This window comes from Hyperolius riggenbachi, chromosome 1 (genome assembly GCF_040937935.1).
Source record: "Hyperolius riggenbachi isolate aHypRig1 chromosome 1, aHypRig1.pri, whole genome shotgun sequence".
NCBI classification, from domain to species: Eukaryota; Metazoa; Chordata; class Amphibia; order Anura; family Hyperoliidae; genus Hyperolius; species Hyperolius riggenbachi.
In genome coordinates, this window is record NC_090646.1 from 450833190 (window position 1) to 450850949 (window position 17760).

At 41.6% G+C, this 17760-nt stretch overlaps 1 protein-coding gene across 4 annotated transcripts in view; it reads right to left on the minus strand.

Moving 5' to 3' along the window:
* Positions 1-1357: 1357 nt before the first annotated feature.
* The window catches only part of LOC137520525 (solute carrier family 2, facilitated glucose transporter member 11-like), a 97212-nt gene continuing 80809 nt past the window's right edge, over positions 1358-17760 (minus strand). For all 4 annotated transcript variants that reach the window (XM_068238740.1, XM_068238739.1, XM_068238741.1 and 1 more), the window contains 3 exons: positions 7916-7991; positions 5913-6040; positions 1358-3723 (listed from right to left, as the gene is read on the minus strand). In XM_068238740.1, the coding sequence (XP_068094841.1) occupies positions 3538-3723; positions 5913-6040; positions 7916-7991 (390 nt within the window). In that variant the 3' untranslated portion in view covers positions 1358-3537. The remainder of the gene's footprint in view (positions 3724-5912; positions 6041-7915; positions 7992-17760) is intronic.

A 17760-nucleotide genomic window follows, 5' to 3' on the forward strand; every position in this document is an offset into this window, starting at 1 on the left:
ACCACTGGTAAATGGTTTACGGACCATGGTATTACTGTGCTCAATTGGCCTGCCAACTCTCCTAACCTGAACCCCATAGAGAATCTGTGGGATATCGTGAAGAGAAAGTTGAGACGCAAGACCCAACACTCTGGATGAGCTTAAGGCCGCTATCGAAGCGTCCTGGGCCTCCATAACACCTGAGCAGTGCCACAGGCTGATTGCCTCCATGCCACACCGCATTGAAGCAGCCATTTCTGCAAAAGGATTCCCGACCAAGTATTGACTGCATAACTGAACATAATTATTTGAAGGTTGACTTTTTTTTGTTTTAAAAACACTTCTTTTATTGGTCGGATGAAATATGCTAATTTTTTGAGATAGGAAATTTGGGTTTTCATGAGCTGTATGCCAAAATCATCAATAAGAAAAACAATAAAAGGCTTGAACTACTTCAGTTGTGTGTAATGAATCTAAAATATATGAGTCTAATGTTTATCAGTACATTTCAGAAAATAATGAACTTTATCACAATATGCTAATTTTTTTAGAAGATCCTGTACATACTTAAGGTTCATACCCATATTTAATTTGGATTGACCACTTCCATGTAGAATGACAGCCAGCTGATTTCAAATGCTATGAATTGATTGTGTAGGTATTGCATGGAAGAGGGAAAACTGGATTTGTGTACACTCACTTATAAGTGTGTAGCAAATTACTGAAGTAAAAAGATCAGAATTACACCAGTAAATTAGTATATATTTATTTTTTAATCAGTATAAAAGTTACCATTACTGTCCCAGCATAAGTCCGCTTTAAAAGGGAGCATATTCTTTGATCTGAGCACAGCTCATTTTATAGCTTTCCATCTTTTGTAGTGACATTTGCATATATACAGATTCCATCCTGCTGTGTAGCTGAAATATATTTCACTAGTTGACCCGCGGTGTAGCATACGCCGCATGAGAGTTGAGGGCAGGAAGGGGGGTATTGGGCACAGCGGTGGGGAGGGGGGTTGGACCCCCCTCAACTGGGTCCCCCATGTGTGCTCTACCTCCAGCTTAAGCTCAGCAGGAACCCCTCACCTGGGTCCCTCATGTGCACTCCCCCTCCAGCTTAAGCTCAGCAGGAACCCCCCCCCCCACCTGGGTCCCTCATGTGCACTCCCCCTCCAGCTTAAGCTCAGCAGGAACTCCCCTCCCCCTCACCTGGGTCCCTCATGTGCACTCCCCCTCCAGCTTAAGCTCAGCAGGAAACCCTCCCCCCACCTGGGTCCCTCATGTGCACTCCCCCTAGCTTAAGCTCAGCAGGAACCCCCCCCCCCCCCCCCCTCACCTGGGTCCCCCATGTGCGCTCCCCCTCCTGCTTAAGCACAGTAGCAGCCGCCACTATTAGTAAGAGGCAGCGGGCGGGGATGACTCACCTCTTCCGTGTTCCATCGTGCATTCCACTGTTGTCACTCCCTGCAATGCCGCACACTGTATTGGTGTAATTTGTATTGGCCTTTTTAAAACAGAAGGAAGTCTGCAATAATTCAGCTATAAGTGAACATTTGTGGTTACCCAAAATGCACTGCTACTATATATGCAAATTACCCCCTTTCCCCCTTGCAAAGCCAAGCAAGCATCCAGAGCCGCTGGTGTATAGCAAGCATATAGCTTTAAAATTTTACACAGTCATATCAAACCCACATGTAGACAGCCTGTTTCAGACTTTTGGTCCTCATCAGTACATGGCAGGGATTGATACGGCTGTATGAGATAGGGCTTGGACCAGTACAACAGAGTAACCAAGTAGCTCAGGGTGACCCAAACCACTCGGAATGTATAGGGGGATAAAAGGAACCAAAAAGACCTCCTACTAAAAAAAGGAAAGCTTGGTGTAATTTGCCTTCCTAAAACATAGCTGAATTATTGCATATTTCCTTCTAAGTGAACATTTGTGGTTACCCACAATGCACTGCTACTAAATATGCAAATCATTCTTTTTCACCCTTAGTAAGCCAAGCAAGCATCCAGAACCATTGGTGTATAGCAAGCCTCTAGCTTTAAAGTGGACCCAAATTAAAAATACAAGATTTCAGAAATAAAATCTATTTTCTAAATTATAATAATAAATAGCAGCCTTTTTTCAGTTGCATGATGACAAATATAAAATATTTTACATTTATTGTAGGATCCCATCCCTTCCTTTCAAATTGCCGGACAAAATCCAGCAAACTGGTGGAGTAGGTGGTGTCCAGCAATGGAGGAATTGGCTGCCCCCAGTATAACCCTAGTTATTAAAAGAGAAGGCTGAAAAGCATGTACTGAAATGCTCATATGTTTGAAGGAGTGTTTATTTATCTTTGTATGTGTTAAGAGTGCTGCAACTAAATATTTTTAATTAAAAAAATGTTTGGTTTGGGTCTGCTTTAAATTTTACACAGCCATATCAAACCCACATGTGACAGCCTGTTTCAGACTTTTGGTCCCCCTCAGTACATATTAGGGATTGATATGGCTGTATGAGATAGGGCTTGGACCAGTACAACAGAGTAACCAAGCAGCTCAGGGTAACCCAAACCACTCGGAATGTATAGGGGGATAAAAGGGACCAAAAAGACCTCCTACTAAAAAAAGCAAAGCTTGGTGTAATTTGCCTTCCTAAAACAGAAGGAAATATGCAATAATTCAGCTATAATTAAATATTTGTGGTTACCCACAATGCACTGCTACTAAATATGCAAACAATTCCTTTTCACCCTTGGTAAGTCAAGCAAACCTATAATTTTAAGTTTTACACAGCAATATCAAACCCACATGCGACAGCCTATTTCAGACGTTTGATCCTCATCAGTACATAGCAGGGATTGATAAGGTTGTATGAGATAGGGCTTGGACCAGTACAACAGAGTAACCAAGAAGCTCAGGGTGACCCAAACTACTAAGAATGTATAGGAGGATAAAAGACCAAAAAGCCCTCCTACTAAAAAAAAGCAAAGCTTGGTGTAATTTTCCTTCTTAAAACAGAAGCAAATCCGCAATAATTCAGCTATAAGTGAACATTTGTGGTTACCCACAATGCACTGCTACTGAATATGCAAATTATCCCTCTTTGCTCTTGGTTTGATATGACACTACTACTTCTTCTTGCTTGGACCAGCCCCTTCTTCTTGCTTAGACCGGCCCTGGGGGCAGGGCGTTACTTCTTCTTCTTGCTTGAAGGTTGAGGCACTTACTCTATTATATATATAGATAAGCACCTGCAGGGCGGTTTATTTTGTCCCAATCCCTTACGGTGAGCAGAGATCTGAACGGTTTATTTTGTCCCCGATTCCTTATGGCGAGCAGAGATCTGAACGGTTTATTTTGTCCCAAACCTGTATGGTGAGCAGAGATCTGACCAGATTATTTTATCCCGATCCCTTATGGTGAGCAGAGATCTGAACAGATTATTTTATCCCGATCCCTTATGGTGAGCAGAGATCTGAACTGTTTATTTTGTCCAGTTTAGCTGAGATCTGAACACCAGGCATTTGGTTTGATTATTTATTGTATAAAAAAACATTGAGTATCACATTTCAGCCTCTGCCAAATCTTGTGGGCTTTTGTACCACTGACCATAGTTCAGTTTCTGAAAGTCTTCTTTAATATCGAGGAAAGACTTGTTCTTTGTTTCTGGGACAACACAGTAAATGAAAATTGCAATTGCCAGGCACACTGCCATGAAGAAAAGGAAGCAAAACTGGTTTAACCCATTCTGGAATAGAAGAGGGGAAAAAAACAGTTCAGCTAGTATACAGTTTACTATGATGGCTTATTAAATAATTAAATCAAACAGCAATAAGATACAGCAGCTAGTTGGCATTCTTTCACTATTCTGATATTAAATCAAGATCTAATTGGTTGATATGGTTTACTGCACTTTGTAAACACTAGTTTTATCAGAAAAATGTATTTATCTTTTTAACCTATGTATTGATTCAGTTGTTGGGAAAAGTTGTTATTTCAGTAGGCGTTGTGTGCAGTATGTAGACATCCCTTAACCTCTGCATGGTGCACCTGACCACGTTTGGAAAAATATGAGCAGCCACAGAAGATTTGGCCAACTGCTACTGAATTCCTTTGCAATGAAATGTGAGCTCTCCAGCCTGCCTCTGTAACCCCCCAAATGGGGTCAGAGCAACGTGTACATACTTGTGGCTCTGCTCCCTCCTCTTCACTGCAGTGCGCACCAGCACTCTTCACAGATCCCTATGTCATGTGACAGACTGGGGCCTTACTGAGGAACACTGCTCTGCATAAAGTGCGTGGAGGAGAGTGACGGGACCTCTTAGCCCCTCGTCACAGGGGCTATGCTATGCTCATGCCAGTGCTCAACCCTGCATGGTCACTCAAGGAACCGAATCATGATACATATGGCAACAGTCATTGTGCATGTGTACACCCCCTTTACACTACACCCGTAGCGAAAGAAATATGGAGAACAAGAAAGAACCGAGTGTAGCAAAATAGTGGTGGGCACCTTTTATGATCTGAACTCCACCCATTACCACATTTCTTTTGGTTTCCTGGTTTTTTTTTTGTATAATATTTTTGACCAGCTTGCTCTTTACCAGATAGAAGGGGCTGTTCCTTGTACTAAATGGACCTTATAATGTATAGAACTCATGACAAATATGACTCAGACAAAGGTTTGCTAGATGACAAAACTAGCAGAGGTTAGAAACAAGGAAATTGAGGGGAGATTCATAAGTGACACCAGGCAGAGCCAGTGGTTGGCCATATTTCAGGAATGACATATTGAAGCAGATTCATAAACAGGGCACACCAACAGTTTGCCATACTAAAGAACGATCTTTGCTAGTAAGGTGAAAACAACACCACTTTCTGGAGTATCATAAGCGCTTTGGTGCTGATCGAGGAGTACATTTATAAAAAGAAAGCATACCTATAGGCAACTGTACAATGGATGGTGGCATAAACAGTTGCCCTAAAAAGGGAATGCCATAGAATATAGTGGATAGCAGTGGTGTTGGTTTCCAATGCCTTGCTCAAAACATTTACCATAATTATCTGCACTTTTAAAATTATGGTAGGGAAGTGTCAAGAGATTAAAAAAAAAAAATAAAAAAAATTGTCCTTGTTGACACCACACAGTGAAGAGAACAAACACACCAGACTACATTTTATAGAAAGCAACATCTGAGGTTCCCACTAATGTGCTGCTCTGCAGTATGTTGCACTACTGCACACATTTCTGTGTGTTGCTTTATTCAATGACAAGGATGGAGCAGCGTAGCAATGCACAGCTACCTGCATCCCAATAGTGTAAACAAGCCTTTACTTGGGAGCATAAAGCTAGATTCAGATTCCTCTTGGCTAAGGCAGTCATCGTGGTCATGTCCCCTCCCCCCCCCCCAGATTAGGCAAGTCGTTGGGTATAAGCAAGCAATGTCTGAACTTTAGCATCATTGATGCCTTTTCTCATTGTTCTATACCTATAGGCTAGCGATACATCTGTACAGCACTTGACCCGAACTTTCGAATCCTAATCCCTGCCAGTGACAGCTGTATGCATTTGTACATGTTAAGATTTCAGTCACACAACCACTAATTTCCTAAACTTTCAGTACACCAACTATGGTCCGGTATGACCAATCAAGGGCTGAAAAGGTTTACCAGTTAATCGGCAATTAAAAAGAAGAAGTCCATTGGTAATAAATCAGACCCAATGTGCATTGAATGAGAAAACAGATCTGACGTTTTTACCTTTCCAAGCAGTTCACCACTGGTAGCTTCTATTCATATCCTCACAGCTACATCTCCATCCATCATAGCTAAATAGATTGGCAGCGCCTTTGTCCCCTAACCCAATTCTATGCAGCATCATTTTCTCTATGATAAAGATGCCCTTCAAGCAGAAGCACATTTAGAAATAGTACTTACTACAATAAATGGGAAGACCATTCCTACAACAAAAAAGCTGGTCCAGTTTACAGATCCTGCTACTATAAAAGCTCCAGCACGTGTTGATTGTGTAAAGAATTCTGCAGTTAAGGTATTTGTAGCTCCTCCTGTGGAACACAAAACCACAAAATGTATCACGAATTTTCAGTTATTGTAGATTTTATATATTACAAGACTGCATAAAGCAGAAAAAATGTAAAATTTTGAATACAGAATAGAGCCATGTTACCCATTTGCAAAGGTTTCCATAAATATTTAAATAAAGTACAACAATAATTAACTGCCAACAATAGGCACAAGGGACAGAATGCTGGCACCCATTGAAATGTGCAACTTTTTCAAATACTTTGACTTGTGACAATGATGAAAAAAAATACATACATTATATCTGTTTATAACTTAAATTAAAATATAGGTTTTCTGCTATGTGCACTTTTTTTATATTTGTACCTAGTGCCCTCATTGTTATGCCCACAATTTTGCCTCCACATTAGCCGCCTCTACCAAACTTTCAGATTCACTTCTCCCTATTCAAGTGTTTATTGTGCAGAAATCTATCAAGAATTGCTTGAACTGCAAGTGTTGCACTGTGCAAAGCAATGGAGAGCTATGGATCATCAACTACCGATCATTTTGTCTATTAGATATGTTCTATTGAATCACCTGTATAATTTAATTTAAACACTGGACAGCATATTTTGAGGTTGGGCAGGGATTAGGAAGGACTCTAGCTTAATTAATGCAGTCAGGCCTTCAAATGACATCACAGAAGTCCATCCAGCAGCAGTGTGTGAATTATGTAGCAACCTATGTAGTGTAAATAAACCCTTAGGCTGGTTTCACACTTTAAACAGGCAGCAGCAATGCGTTGCTTCCGCCGCACCACATTGCTCCACCAGAAACAGGCCTTTGGGGAATACAGCGTTACTACGCGGTATTCCTCATTTAGCCAAGCAGGACGTGACGCATGCTTGTGGTCACTTCCTGCTTCCGGTATATGGAAGTGTATTATAAAAATACGCTCCCCCCCCATTGGTAATTTTTTTAATATCCCCGTGTCGCCATAGACTAACGTGACTTCCGAGCTGACGCAGATTGCTGTGGAAGACGCATGGTGACGTAGTTTTGGACCTGCTTCAGGGATGCAGCAAAAAAAAAAAAAAAAAAAAAAAAAAAAGTCACTTCCGTTGCATCGCACCGCGTAAATAAAGTCTCCATAGACTTTCATTGCCCGGTGGTAGGATTCAGTAAAAATACCGCACTGCACCGCCCAGGTGTGAAAGGGCTCTTACAGACACACTAGATAGATATTTTAATTTTGAGTACTGTAAGAAAGGTCACAATTTCTTCAAAATTTATATAATGTATATGGCAGTTTGCTTGACTTGTCCAAACTCAAATGGGGGCTCTACTCTTATGCCCTAATGACAGACCACAGCTTCATCTGCAGTGTGTGACATCTGATCTGAAATGTTGTCTTTTTCGGACTATAAGACGCTCCTGACCATAAGACGCACCTAGGTTTAGAGGACAACAAAACGGGAGAAAATATATATACTAAACCTGGTACATCCATGGTGAAGGGGCATCTTGTGGATTATGCCTCCTTTGTACCTCAATGCTCCCCCTGTACCTTTTGTGTCTCCCTGTGTCCTCCTCTGTCCTGCTTATATCACTCCTGTGTCCCCTTTGTGTCCTCCTCCTCGCCCCTTTATGTGCCCTGTGTTCTCCATTTGTCCCCGTGTCCTCCTCTGCATGGGCTCAGTACACGGAGTCCCTGAAATTGCAGCGGGTTGGAGGTTCGTATTGACAGGGGTTCACAAGTCAGGAACTCCCTGCATTTGGAATACAAGAAGCAGTACCTTTTTTCCCCACTTTTGGGGGAGAAAATGAGTCTTCTAGTCCAAAAAATACAGTAATTATTGAAGGAGCAGCAAATAATTCCATTGTCTGTAAAAGGAATCTACAGTATATCACCTTACCTGGTCCCAGACCAAAGCTCAGTATAAAGGCGAGTACACCAGTCATACTTAAATATGGCACCCAGGAATGTGCTTCCTGTAAAGAAAAATCATTTGTTGTATTAATATTCGACTTCATATTACTGCAAAACATTCCTGATCATTGTGTGGTTAGTGGGCACTCTTGCCTTGCAGTACTAGAGGCTCAGGTTCTAATCAAAGTACTATGTACATGGAGTTTGTATCATCATCATCATCATCATCATCATCATCATCATCATCATCATCATCATCTGTATAGCACCAGCTTCTTCCATGGCGTTGTACGCTGTATGTTCTGTACCACACCCCAGAAACCTCCTGGTAGCATAATTGGCTCCTCAAAAAAGGATTCCTAGACTGTGGAAGCGATACTATCTTGTGAGCCCCATTGAGGGACAGCTACATCCATTCCATGCCCTCTATAAAGCACTACAGAAAAAAAAACGATCAGAGCTTTATAAAAAAGTCAGATGCACAAAGCATAACCCAACTACCACCTAATATCTTAAAGGGGAACTTCAGCCTAAACAAACATACTGCCATTAAGTTACATTAGCTATATTAACTAAAATAGATATAATCTCTTACCAACCCGGTTTTAAAAGAACAGGCAAATGTTTGTGATTTCATGGGGGCAGCCAAAAGAGCAGAACGAGAAAAGCAATATCAACAATCCCATCATGCTTTGTACAGCATTAGGGGAAAGATGCCCGGGCAGTTTTCTTCTGTGCAGCTAAAAATGAGTTTTGGATATAAAAAACAAAGTTCTGATGCTGTGAAACTGTTAAAGAAACACCAAGCCTTTTCAGTGCTGCTGAGTAGATTTTTAGTCTGGAGGTTCACTTTAAGCTAGTTTTAACCATTTTTGGTAACTGTAGGTAGGCCAAAGTGGTGTACATGTAAGAAGTGGATCGAAAATCATTCCAAACTTTTTTTTTACAAATAAATAACTGCAAAGTGGGGTGTGCGCAATTATTCGGCCCCTGAGTCAATACTTTGTTGAACCACCTTTTGCTGCAATCCTGCTGAAATCCTTGCCCATTCTTCTTTGCAAAACAGCTTCAGCTCAGTCAGATTAGATGGACAGCGTTTGTTTACAGCAGTTTTCAGATCTTGCCACAGATTCTCGATTGGATTTAGATCTGGACTTTGACTGGGCCATTCTAACACATAGATATGTTTTGTTTTATACCGTTCCATTGTTGCCCTGGCTTTATGTTTAGGGTCATTGTCCTGCTGGAAGGTGAACCTCCGCCCCAGTCTCAAGTCTTTTGCAGTCTCCAAGAGGTTTTCTTCCAAGTTTGCCCTGTATTTGGCTCCATCCATCTTCCCATCAACTCTGACCAGCTTCCCTGTCCCTGCTGAAGAGATGCACCCCCCGAGCATGATGCTGCCACCACCATATTTGACAGTGGGGATGGTGTGTTCAGAGTGATGTGCAGTGTTAGTTTTCCGCCACACATAGCGTTTTGCATTTTGGCCAAAAAGTTCCATTTTGGTCTCATCTGACCAGAGCACCTTCTTCCACATGGTTGCTGTGTCCTCCACATGGCTTGTGGCAAACTGCAAACAGGACTTCTAATGCTTTCTGTTAACATGCCCTTCTTCTTGACACTCTTCCATAAAGGCCAACTTTGTACAGTGCATGACTAATAGTTGTCCTATGGACAGAGTCTCCCACCTGAGCTGTAGATCTCTGCAGCTCGTCCAGAGTCACCATGGGCCTCTTGACTGCATTTCTGATCAGCGCTCTGCTTGTTCGGCCTGTGAGTTTAGGTGGATGGCCTTGTCTTGGTAGGTTGACAGTTGTGCCATACTCCTTCCATTTCTGAATGATCGCTTCAACAGTGCTCCGTGGGATGTTCAAGGCTTTGGAAATCTTTTTGTAGCCTAAGCCTGCTTTAAATGTCTCAATAACTTGATCCCTGACCTGTCTTGTGTGTTCTTTGGACTTCATGGTGTTGTTGCTCCCAATATTCTCTTAGACAACCTCTGAGGCCCTCACAGAGCAGCTGTATTTGTACCGACATAAGATTACACACAAGTGCACTCTGTTTAATCATTAGCACTCATCAGGCAATGTCTATAGGCAACTGACTGCACTCAGATCAAAGGGGGCTGAATAATTATGCACACACCACTTTGCGGTTATTTATTTGTAAAAAATGTTTGGAATGATGTATGATTTTCGATCCACTTCTCATGTATACACCACTTTGTGTTGGTCTTTTATGTGGAATTCCAATAAAATTGATTCAGGTTTGTGGTAGTAATATGACAAAATGTGGAAAACTTCAAGGGGGCCGAATACTTTTGCAACCCACTATATATATGGTCTTAATATACATAGTGTGTGAGTGTGTTTTTTTTTTTTTAAAGAGATGCACAATGTTGGTTTTTAGTCAGTTGTAAGATAATTGGTTATGGTATCGATTGTAACATCAATAATAATTTTTAACATAATATCTATCGGGAAAAAAAGTGATAATTGAATACTGTATGGCCAGCTCTACAAAGAAGTAACCTTTACTACTATTTTTTTTTTAATGAACTAATCTATTAGCTGTCAGCCATCTGACACTCCCATTTACTAGCTTCTATTGGTAACACTGTGGAATGGTTGTTTCATATACACATATAAACAAAGTAATTAAGCGAGGAGAACACCAGCGCATACCACTAAAGGTGCGTACACACATGCGACTATAGTCGTTTGTAACGATCGTTCCCCGATCTTTAACAACGACGATCGTTACAAAAAACGAACCACCGACTATTAAGTCTAACGACGAACGAGCCAAATCGCTACAAAAGAAAGTTCTGTCTCGGCGGATTTTAACCAACGACGATCGTTTGCAAAAGTAGTACATCGTTGGAAACGATCGTTTGTAGCAGGCTGGACATGCGCATTTCACTTTTTCTCCAGGGAACTTTACAATTTTATGCGCAGGCGCATTAAGTGCTTTTACGTGGTGTAACGTTCGTTCTAACGATGTGATCGTTACACACTTTTTAGAACTAACTTTACTCCGGTCGTTCTTTCGTCAATTAAAAGATAGTTCGTCGTTAACAACGAACGATCGTTGTCGCATGTGTGTACGTAGCATAAGGCTGCATCTGAAATGACCACCAGCTCAGTGTGCAGCACCTAAGTAGATGTTCTGCACACTTCGCATTCAATTCAGATGCAAATCTGCTACTAATTATGCAAACAGGAAACTCGGGAGGAGGGGCTGGGAGCAGTTAACCTGATAGTTACATAGTTACAAAGTTACAAAGTTAAGAAAAGGTGGAGGGGGGGGGGGGGGAAGGCTGCACATCCCTAAACACATGTTGCAATTGAATGGTTAATCGCACAGGCATACACCGCCTGTCAGACTGAAAAATGCATGCCCTGCATCCAAGACAAGTGCTAACATTTAACCACCTTGCCGGTTATCCAGAGCTCAGCTTGGGGTAACCTGCGCAGGAGGATTTCTCAGGCCCCGCTGGGCCGATTTGCATAATTTTTTTTTCCTACACGCAGCTAGCACTTTGCTAGCTGCGTGTGGTACGCGATCACCGCCGCTACCCGCTGCGCCACCCCCCCCCCCCCCGACCCCTGCGCAGCCTGGCCAATTAGTGCCAGGCAGCGCTGAGGGGTGGATCAGGATTCCCTCTGACGTCCCGACGTCCGTGACATCATCCCGCCATGGCGACCGGGGAAGCCCTGCAGGAAATCCCGTTCTGAACGAGATTTCCTGCCTACTCTGATCGCCGGAGGCGATCGGAGTGCGTGGGGCGATGCCGCCGCTCTGATTTGAAAAAAAAATAAAAAATTAAAAAGTGCTGCGTTGCCTCCTTGCCGGCGGGAATTGGACCGGCAAGAGGTTAAGCTAGGAGGAACTTTAGCTTCCAATATGGTTTGCATGCAACTACTATACTAGACACTTGCGCCACGGTGAGGCAAGTGACCTAACCTAAATTCAAAACCTTGGGAGCAGCAAAGTAATCAAGCAGCAATACCACTTGCCATTATTCCACAGAATCAATTTGAAAGCACAGGTTTTTTTTTTTTTTTCTTCAACAAAAAAGAGAAATGAGTGTGCCAGTGTAGGTCTTTCTGCCTAGTGTATATCTACAGTATCTATCTATCCATCTATCGTTTTTGAGAACACACACTTCACACTGAGAAGAGGGACTTCGTTGCCAAGGTCACTGCTGACAATTTTCAAAACTGCCATATAGGATAGCAACTCATCAGGCATGAATTTTAGAAAGAAAAAGAAACTAAAGACTTTGGCCCATATGCAATTCACTTTTTCTCCTGAGTTTTCTCCTTGGCGATATTTTCACGCATTGTCATAACATGCCTTTTAAAGCACCAGCAAGCAAGAAAATACTCATAAGCCATTAACAATTGAAAAAGTACCTAAACGTTGGTAAAAAAGTACTATCAAAATTATTTTAAGTTATTTTAAAGAGAATATGAAAATAATCTCATAGGAGATAACTCAAGAGAAAAAGTTTATTGCATATGGGCCTTTCTGTTATCTTCGGGGAGTAAATTCCTCCCTGTCTCACACAAAGTTCATACAGGAAAGACCAGACGAAACATCTGTTCCAGGAGGTTAAAATATCACAGACAGATATTCAGATTATTACAAATGACGACCTGTGACTCGTGACTGCACATATATTGCTATCTCTACAGTGTAATGTATGTTTTACAGTCAAATGCTTCTCCTGTGACTTGAAAGCATGTGAACTGGAGCCCCTGACTGACACACAAATTTCCTCTCACTGTCACATTTCCCTCACAAGCATCTGTACTAACATTTTGTTATCACAAGACAATGCTGTTCTTGGTAGTACTCACATTTTCTTTTCCTAGTTGCTCCACAGCTGGGGATTATTACCCATTACATATTCCAAGCCTATTTTTACATAATATGAAATGGTGTACCAGACAGCAACACTCTGTACAAGTTTAGCGTATCTAGATCACATGCATTCAGCCCTGTGATACACAGCTGAAAAGGGTACAATAAACCTTTTTCATCCTGGTCATGTAAAACAAAATTCCTGAGGCAAGAAGAAGAGTTTCCTCATCAGCATTTGCACAGGAAATGAAGGATATGTGAGAAATCAATCCATCATATGCAAGTACAGTAATCAAAAACAACCACGGGGTGTAGAGATGCTACCTAGACAAAAGGATGGAATAACTACAGTACTTTGACCGAAAATTTTTTTTAATAAATACACAACGCACCAGTAGTAGGATGTTATTCTTAGTACCACTACTCAGTATCACTGGTATAAAAATTGGTTACCTCAAAACACTGGACAGGAGAGTACCACGTTCAGAAACCCCCCCCCCCCCTAAAGTTTTTAATTTGTATTCTTTTTTTAGCATGTAATAGTGCATTCCAACCCTACAGTCTCTTCATTCTAACCAAGATAGCTGCTGTGCCTTGCTGCAGCACCCAGTCAGGATATTGCCCAATGTGCACAACTCTTGAGGGCAGAAGGGCCAGCATGCTTTTTGGCACAGCAAATCAAACATTGATTTCAGCTTTTGTGACTGACTGCTGCTAATAATTGTGATTCCCAACCTTTCCCAATCCAGTTGTGCAGCCTAGCCATAGCCTCCATATTTTTCTCAACACCTATGAAAAATGGCCATAATCTTACAGACAATACATAAAAAAAGTCAACCTTTCCCAGAGTTTTATGCACTATAGACGACTTTCCTCCTAGGTGGCAGGATCACTTTCTATCAATTCTGCACAGGTCTGTCTTGTTCTGTCTGACCTGGCTTACAGTTTCAAAACTCTTAGGCCTGGAACCCACTGAAATCCGCAAACGCAACCGCTAGCGTTTTGCCTGAGCGGTTTGCAAGCGGATTCATGCGAGTTTTCGGTCGCGTTTTGCAACAGTGTATTTTTTTCCTAAGCGGTTGTGTAGCGTTTTGCGTTTCGCGTTTTTATTCTGATTGGTCCTGTGAATTATTTTTAATTTTGTTACAGTGTGCTGAACCGCAAAACGCTAGCAAAACCGTTCAGTTTAGGTTTTGCTGAGCGTTTCTGCTAGCGTTTCAATACTTTACATTGAAGCGCTAACGCTCCCAAAATGCTGCAGGTCCTGCGTTTGCGTTTCTGGGAACCGCAAACGCTCCTGTGGAAGTTGCCCCATCCATTAACATCAGCTGAGCGTTTTTGGCAAAACGCTAGCGTATCGCAGCGCTGCCAAAATGCTCAAAAAACCGCTCTTGTGGGTTCCAGCCCTTATTGGACCAAGTCACAAGAAGAGGCACCTACGGTATATTTATTGTCTATACATGGTCTGCACACATTTCCTAAGGTGGACCCTACCCATCAGATGTGTTATTTTAAAAACAAACACTTATTTTAACCAGGGAAGGTCAACTGGAGACAAATACTCTTGACTTGATGCATAACTGTGCACATTTTTTGAACACAAAATGTGCATAATTCTGAAATAAAACATTCTGCATCAACTCAGATGAGATGCAAATTATGTATTACTATTCTCATTGACCTTCCCTGTGTTAAATACAGGTGGTATATATTTTTTGTGTGTGAGGTTTACATTCCTTTTTATATTTGAGCCGTTTAAAGAAACAATGAAGCGTAAAAAAAATAAAAATATGATATAATGGATAGTTTGTGTAGTACGGATAATAACTAGAACATTAGCAGCAAAGAAAAAATATTCTCATTTTTATTTTCAGTTATATAGTTTTTTTTTATAACATTGCATCACTCTCTAATATTTGCAGTTTACACACTACTCAGCATTCTAAATGATTTTACAGAGCAGCCTACTGAACTTTTGAGCTGTCCTCTGGAGAGAAAAAGAAAATACAGTGACTGACAGTTGAGATAAGCTTCGGAAGACAGAGCTCTCTATGACTTTGAAAGTCGTGGAGCTCAATGGCTCTTTTGCATAGATAACAACTAGAGTTTAACTCTTCCTGTACTGGAAACAATATTAGACTTCTGTCTCTGCTCCTAATGTTTTATTTCTTAACTGTACTACACATACAAATCATATCAATTTTTTTTCCGCTTCAGGGTCTCTTTATCCAACACCTGAATTATGGTTAGAAAACACACACACACGCACGCACACACACACGCACGCACGCGTTTTGGAGTGAAGCCCTCATGGAAGGTACAGATCTACAATATTTCTAATTAGTGCAAGTTTGTGATTTCTTCTAGCCATCCCTCATTTGTGGTTATTCTATCCATACTTGCTATTATTTCCAAAAGATACTTCATCCTATCATCACCCTTGTATCTCTTGCTCAGTTTCCACAATCAATCTTAATTTCTTGGATTGCACTCAAAAGAATGCACAGATTTCACGGTTTACTTGTGAGTCTGTTTATACAATTCCCTTATGAACAGAACCGTAGGGGTGTGTATACAAATTTAATTTTGATTGGGAAATCAGTTTTCATTAATGGGCCTGTTCATGGTATTCAAAATCTGTTGACCCTCATACTACATGGAACTGGTAACAGTGGCAACTCATTGAACATAAATTGGTAAATTGGCCAATCAAAATTGCATGTGTGTACCAGGCTTTGGATAACTGCAGATCTGCAGGGCTTAATTTTTATTTCGATTGGAACTTCTCTTGTACTTGGAACAAGCAGATTATCATATCCCCCTGCAGGTGAAGATTGTGGATTCTACATTTACTGTGGACTGGCAACAATGTCACATGTTCTTGCCATAACTGTGGGTTGAGTGCTAGCTATTGTTGATTATACAGTCATGGCCAAACAACAGTCATGGCAAAACAAGGTTTGTCCATGACTGTATAATCAACATAGTTTCCAAGGCACAGGACATATATGGCTTTTATGAACACACTGAGGAGGCTGGGAGCAGTGTCAGACTGGGAGCTGGAAAAGCTGAGGAAACACTTGCTGGCCAAGCAGGAGCAGTAATCAGGTGTTGCTGCTCACAGTGAAGACTTGCTGCAGGTTTCTATTGGGAGTGATAACAGGGTTTCTGCTGCTTGGCCAGCAGGTGGATTTCCTCAGTTTTTCCACCTCCCAGTCCGACACTGGCTGGGAGGCAGTTTAAATACTTTGCTATTCAAGGACAAGACAAAGAACATTTACCGTATATTGCGCTTTTCTCCTGGCGCACTCAAAGCACTTGAGCTGCAGCTACTAGGGCGCACTCAGTAGGAAGTGGCAGAATTAGGCGGAGTCTAGCCCAAGGAATCCTTACTGAGTAGGTGCTGGCTTGCTTATCAAGAAAAGCAGAGAATCGAACCCAGGGCACCTGTGTCAGAGGAGGAGCCCTTAGCCATTATACTCATAAGCAAACGCAGGGGGAGTTTACAGCTGCCTACAATCCCCACTCAAACCAGGGCAGAACATCGGAGCCTCATCTACGTGTGTAGATGAGGGTTTAGAGAGACACGATCAGCAGCAGAGTCATGCAACTGGTATTATTTTAAAAGGAAAAATCCATATCCCTATCAGTTTAGGTTCCCTTTAAGAAGGTTTTGACAATAGCACCGCCTCAAACACCTGGTATGGAACTCTGTATTTTAGAGGTCTATCCCATGTGTGGGCTAGTTCTATCATTCGAAGTGAAAAAATAAACATTTTTAATTGTATTTTAGTATCACACACGTACGCATACTCACTTCAATTAAAGTGGACCCAAATTAAAAATACAAGGATTTCAGATATAAAATCTATTTTCTAAATTATAATAATAAATAGCAGCCTTTTTTTCAGCTGCATGATGACAAATATAAAATATTTTACATTTATTGGAGGAACCCCTCCCTTCCTTTTAAATTGCCGGGACAAAATTCGGCAAACTGGTGCAGTAGGTGGTGTCCGGCAATGGAGAATTTGCTAATGGCTGCCCCCAGTATAACCCTAGTTATGAAAAGAGAAGGGTGAAAAGCATGCACTGAAATGCTCATAGGTTTGAAGGAGTGTTTATTTATCTTTGTATGTGTCAGAGTGGTGCAACTAAATATTTAGAATTAAAAAATAAAGTTTGGTTTGGGTCCACTTTAACCTGAAAATGTGCTCATCCATTCTTAAAAAGGACCACGATCATGAAAAAACTAGGCAGTTAAAATCTGACAGCGCTTCTCATCTCCCGCTTGATTCGCCGCCATTGTCCGGCCGGGGGTATAGAGCGCTGAATCAATCCCCGCGGTGATCGGACACGTCGGATATTATCAATCGAGCCATCAGCAGCTCGATTGATAAGGGGGCATCGAGCCTTGTTTGCCCAGCATAATACTTTTAGCCACAGCCCCTCAACAACAGGGATGCTCGGATGTGCCTCATCCACGAATTCGGAAATCCGCGTGGTTGAAAAAAAAAAATCCGCATTCGGCCCCGCCGCATGCGGATTTGCGGTTGCGTCCACGCAACCACGCGGATTTTTTTCCGTGAATGGCGTAATCACGCGTGGATTCACGCCCGGAGGCGGATTTTCTTTTAACGTTAATAACAAAGCCCCCATACATGCTACAGTCCCCCAAATAGCATGGATTATCGAGGTGATAAGGGGCAACATAACTTCAACATAAAAAATTCCCCCAAAAATTTTTTTTCTAGAGAAAAATGGATTTTAAAGTGAAATCAACACTTTAAATGGGGCTATTAATTGGTAATAAGTGGTTTTAAAAAGGGATATACGCGTTAAGCAGTCAAAGAGGTGAAGGCGAGTTCCAATGGCACTTGGCGGCGAAGGTACCGCTGGAGGAGGATGAGTGGCTGACGGCAAAAAGGCTCCAGAGAGGTTTTTGTAATTTTTTTGTTTTGT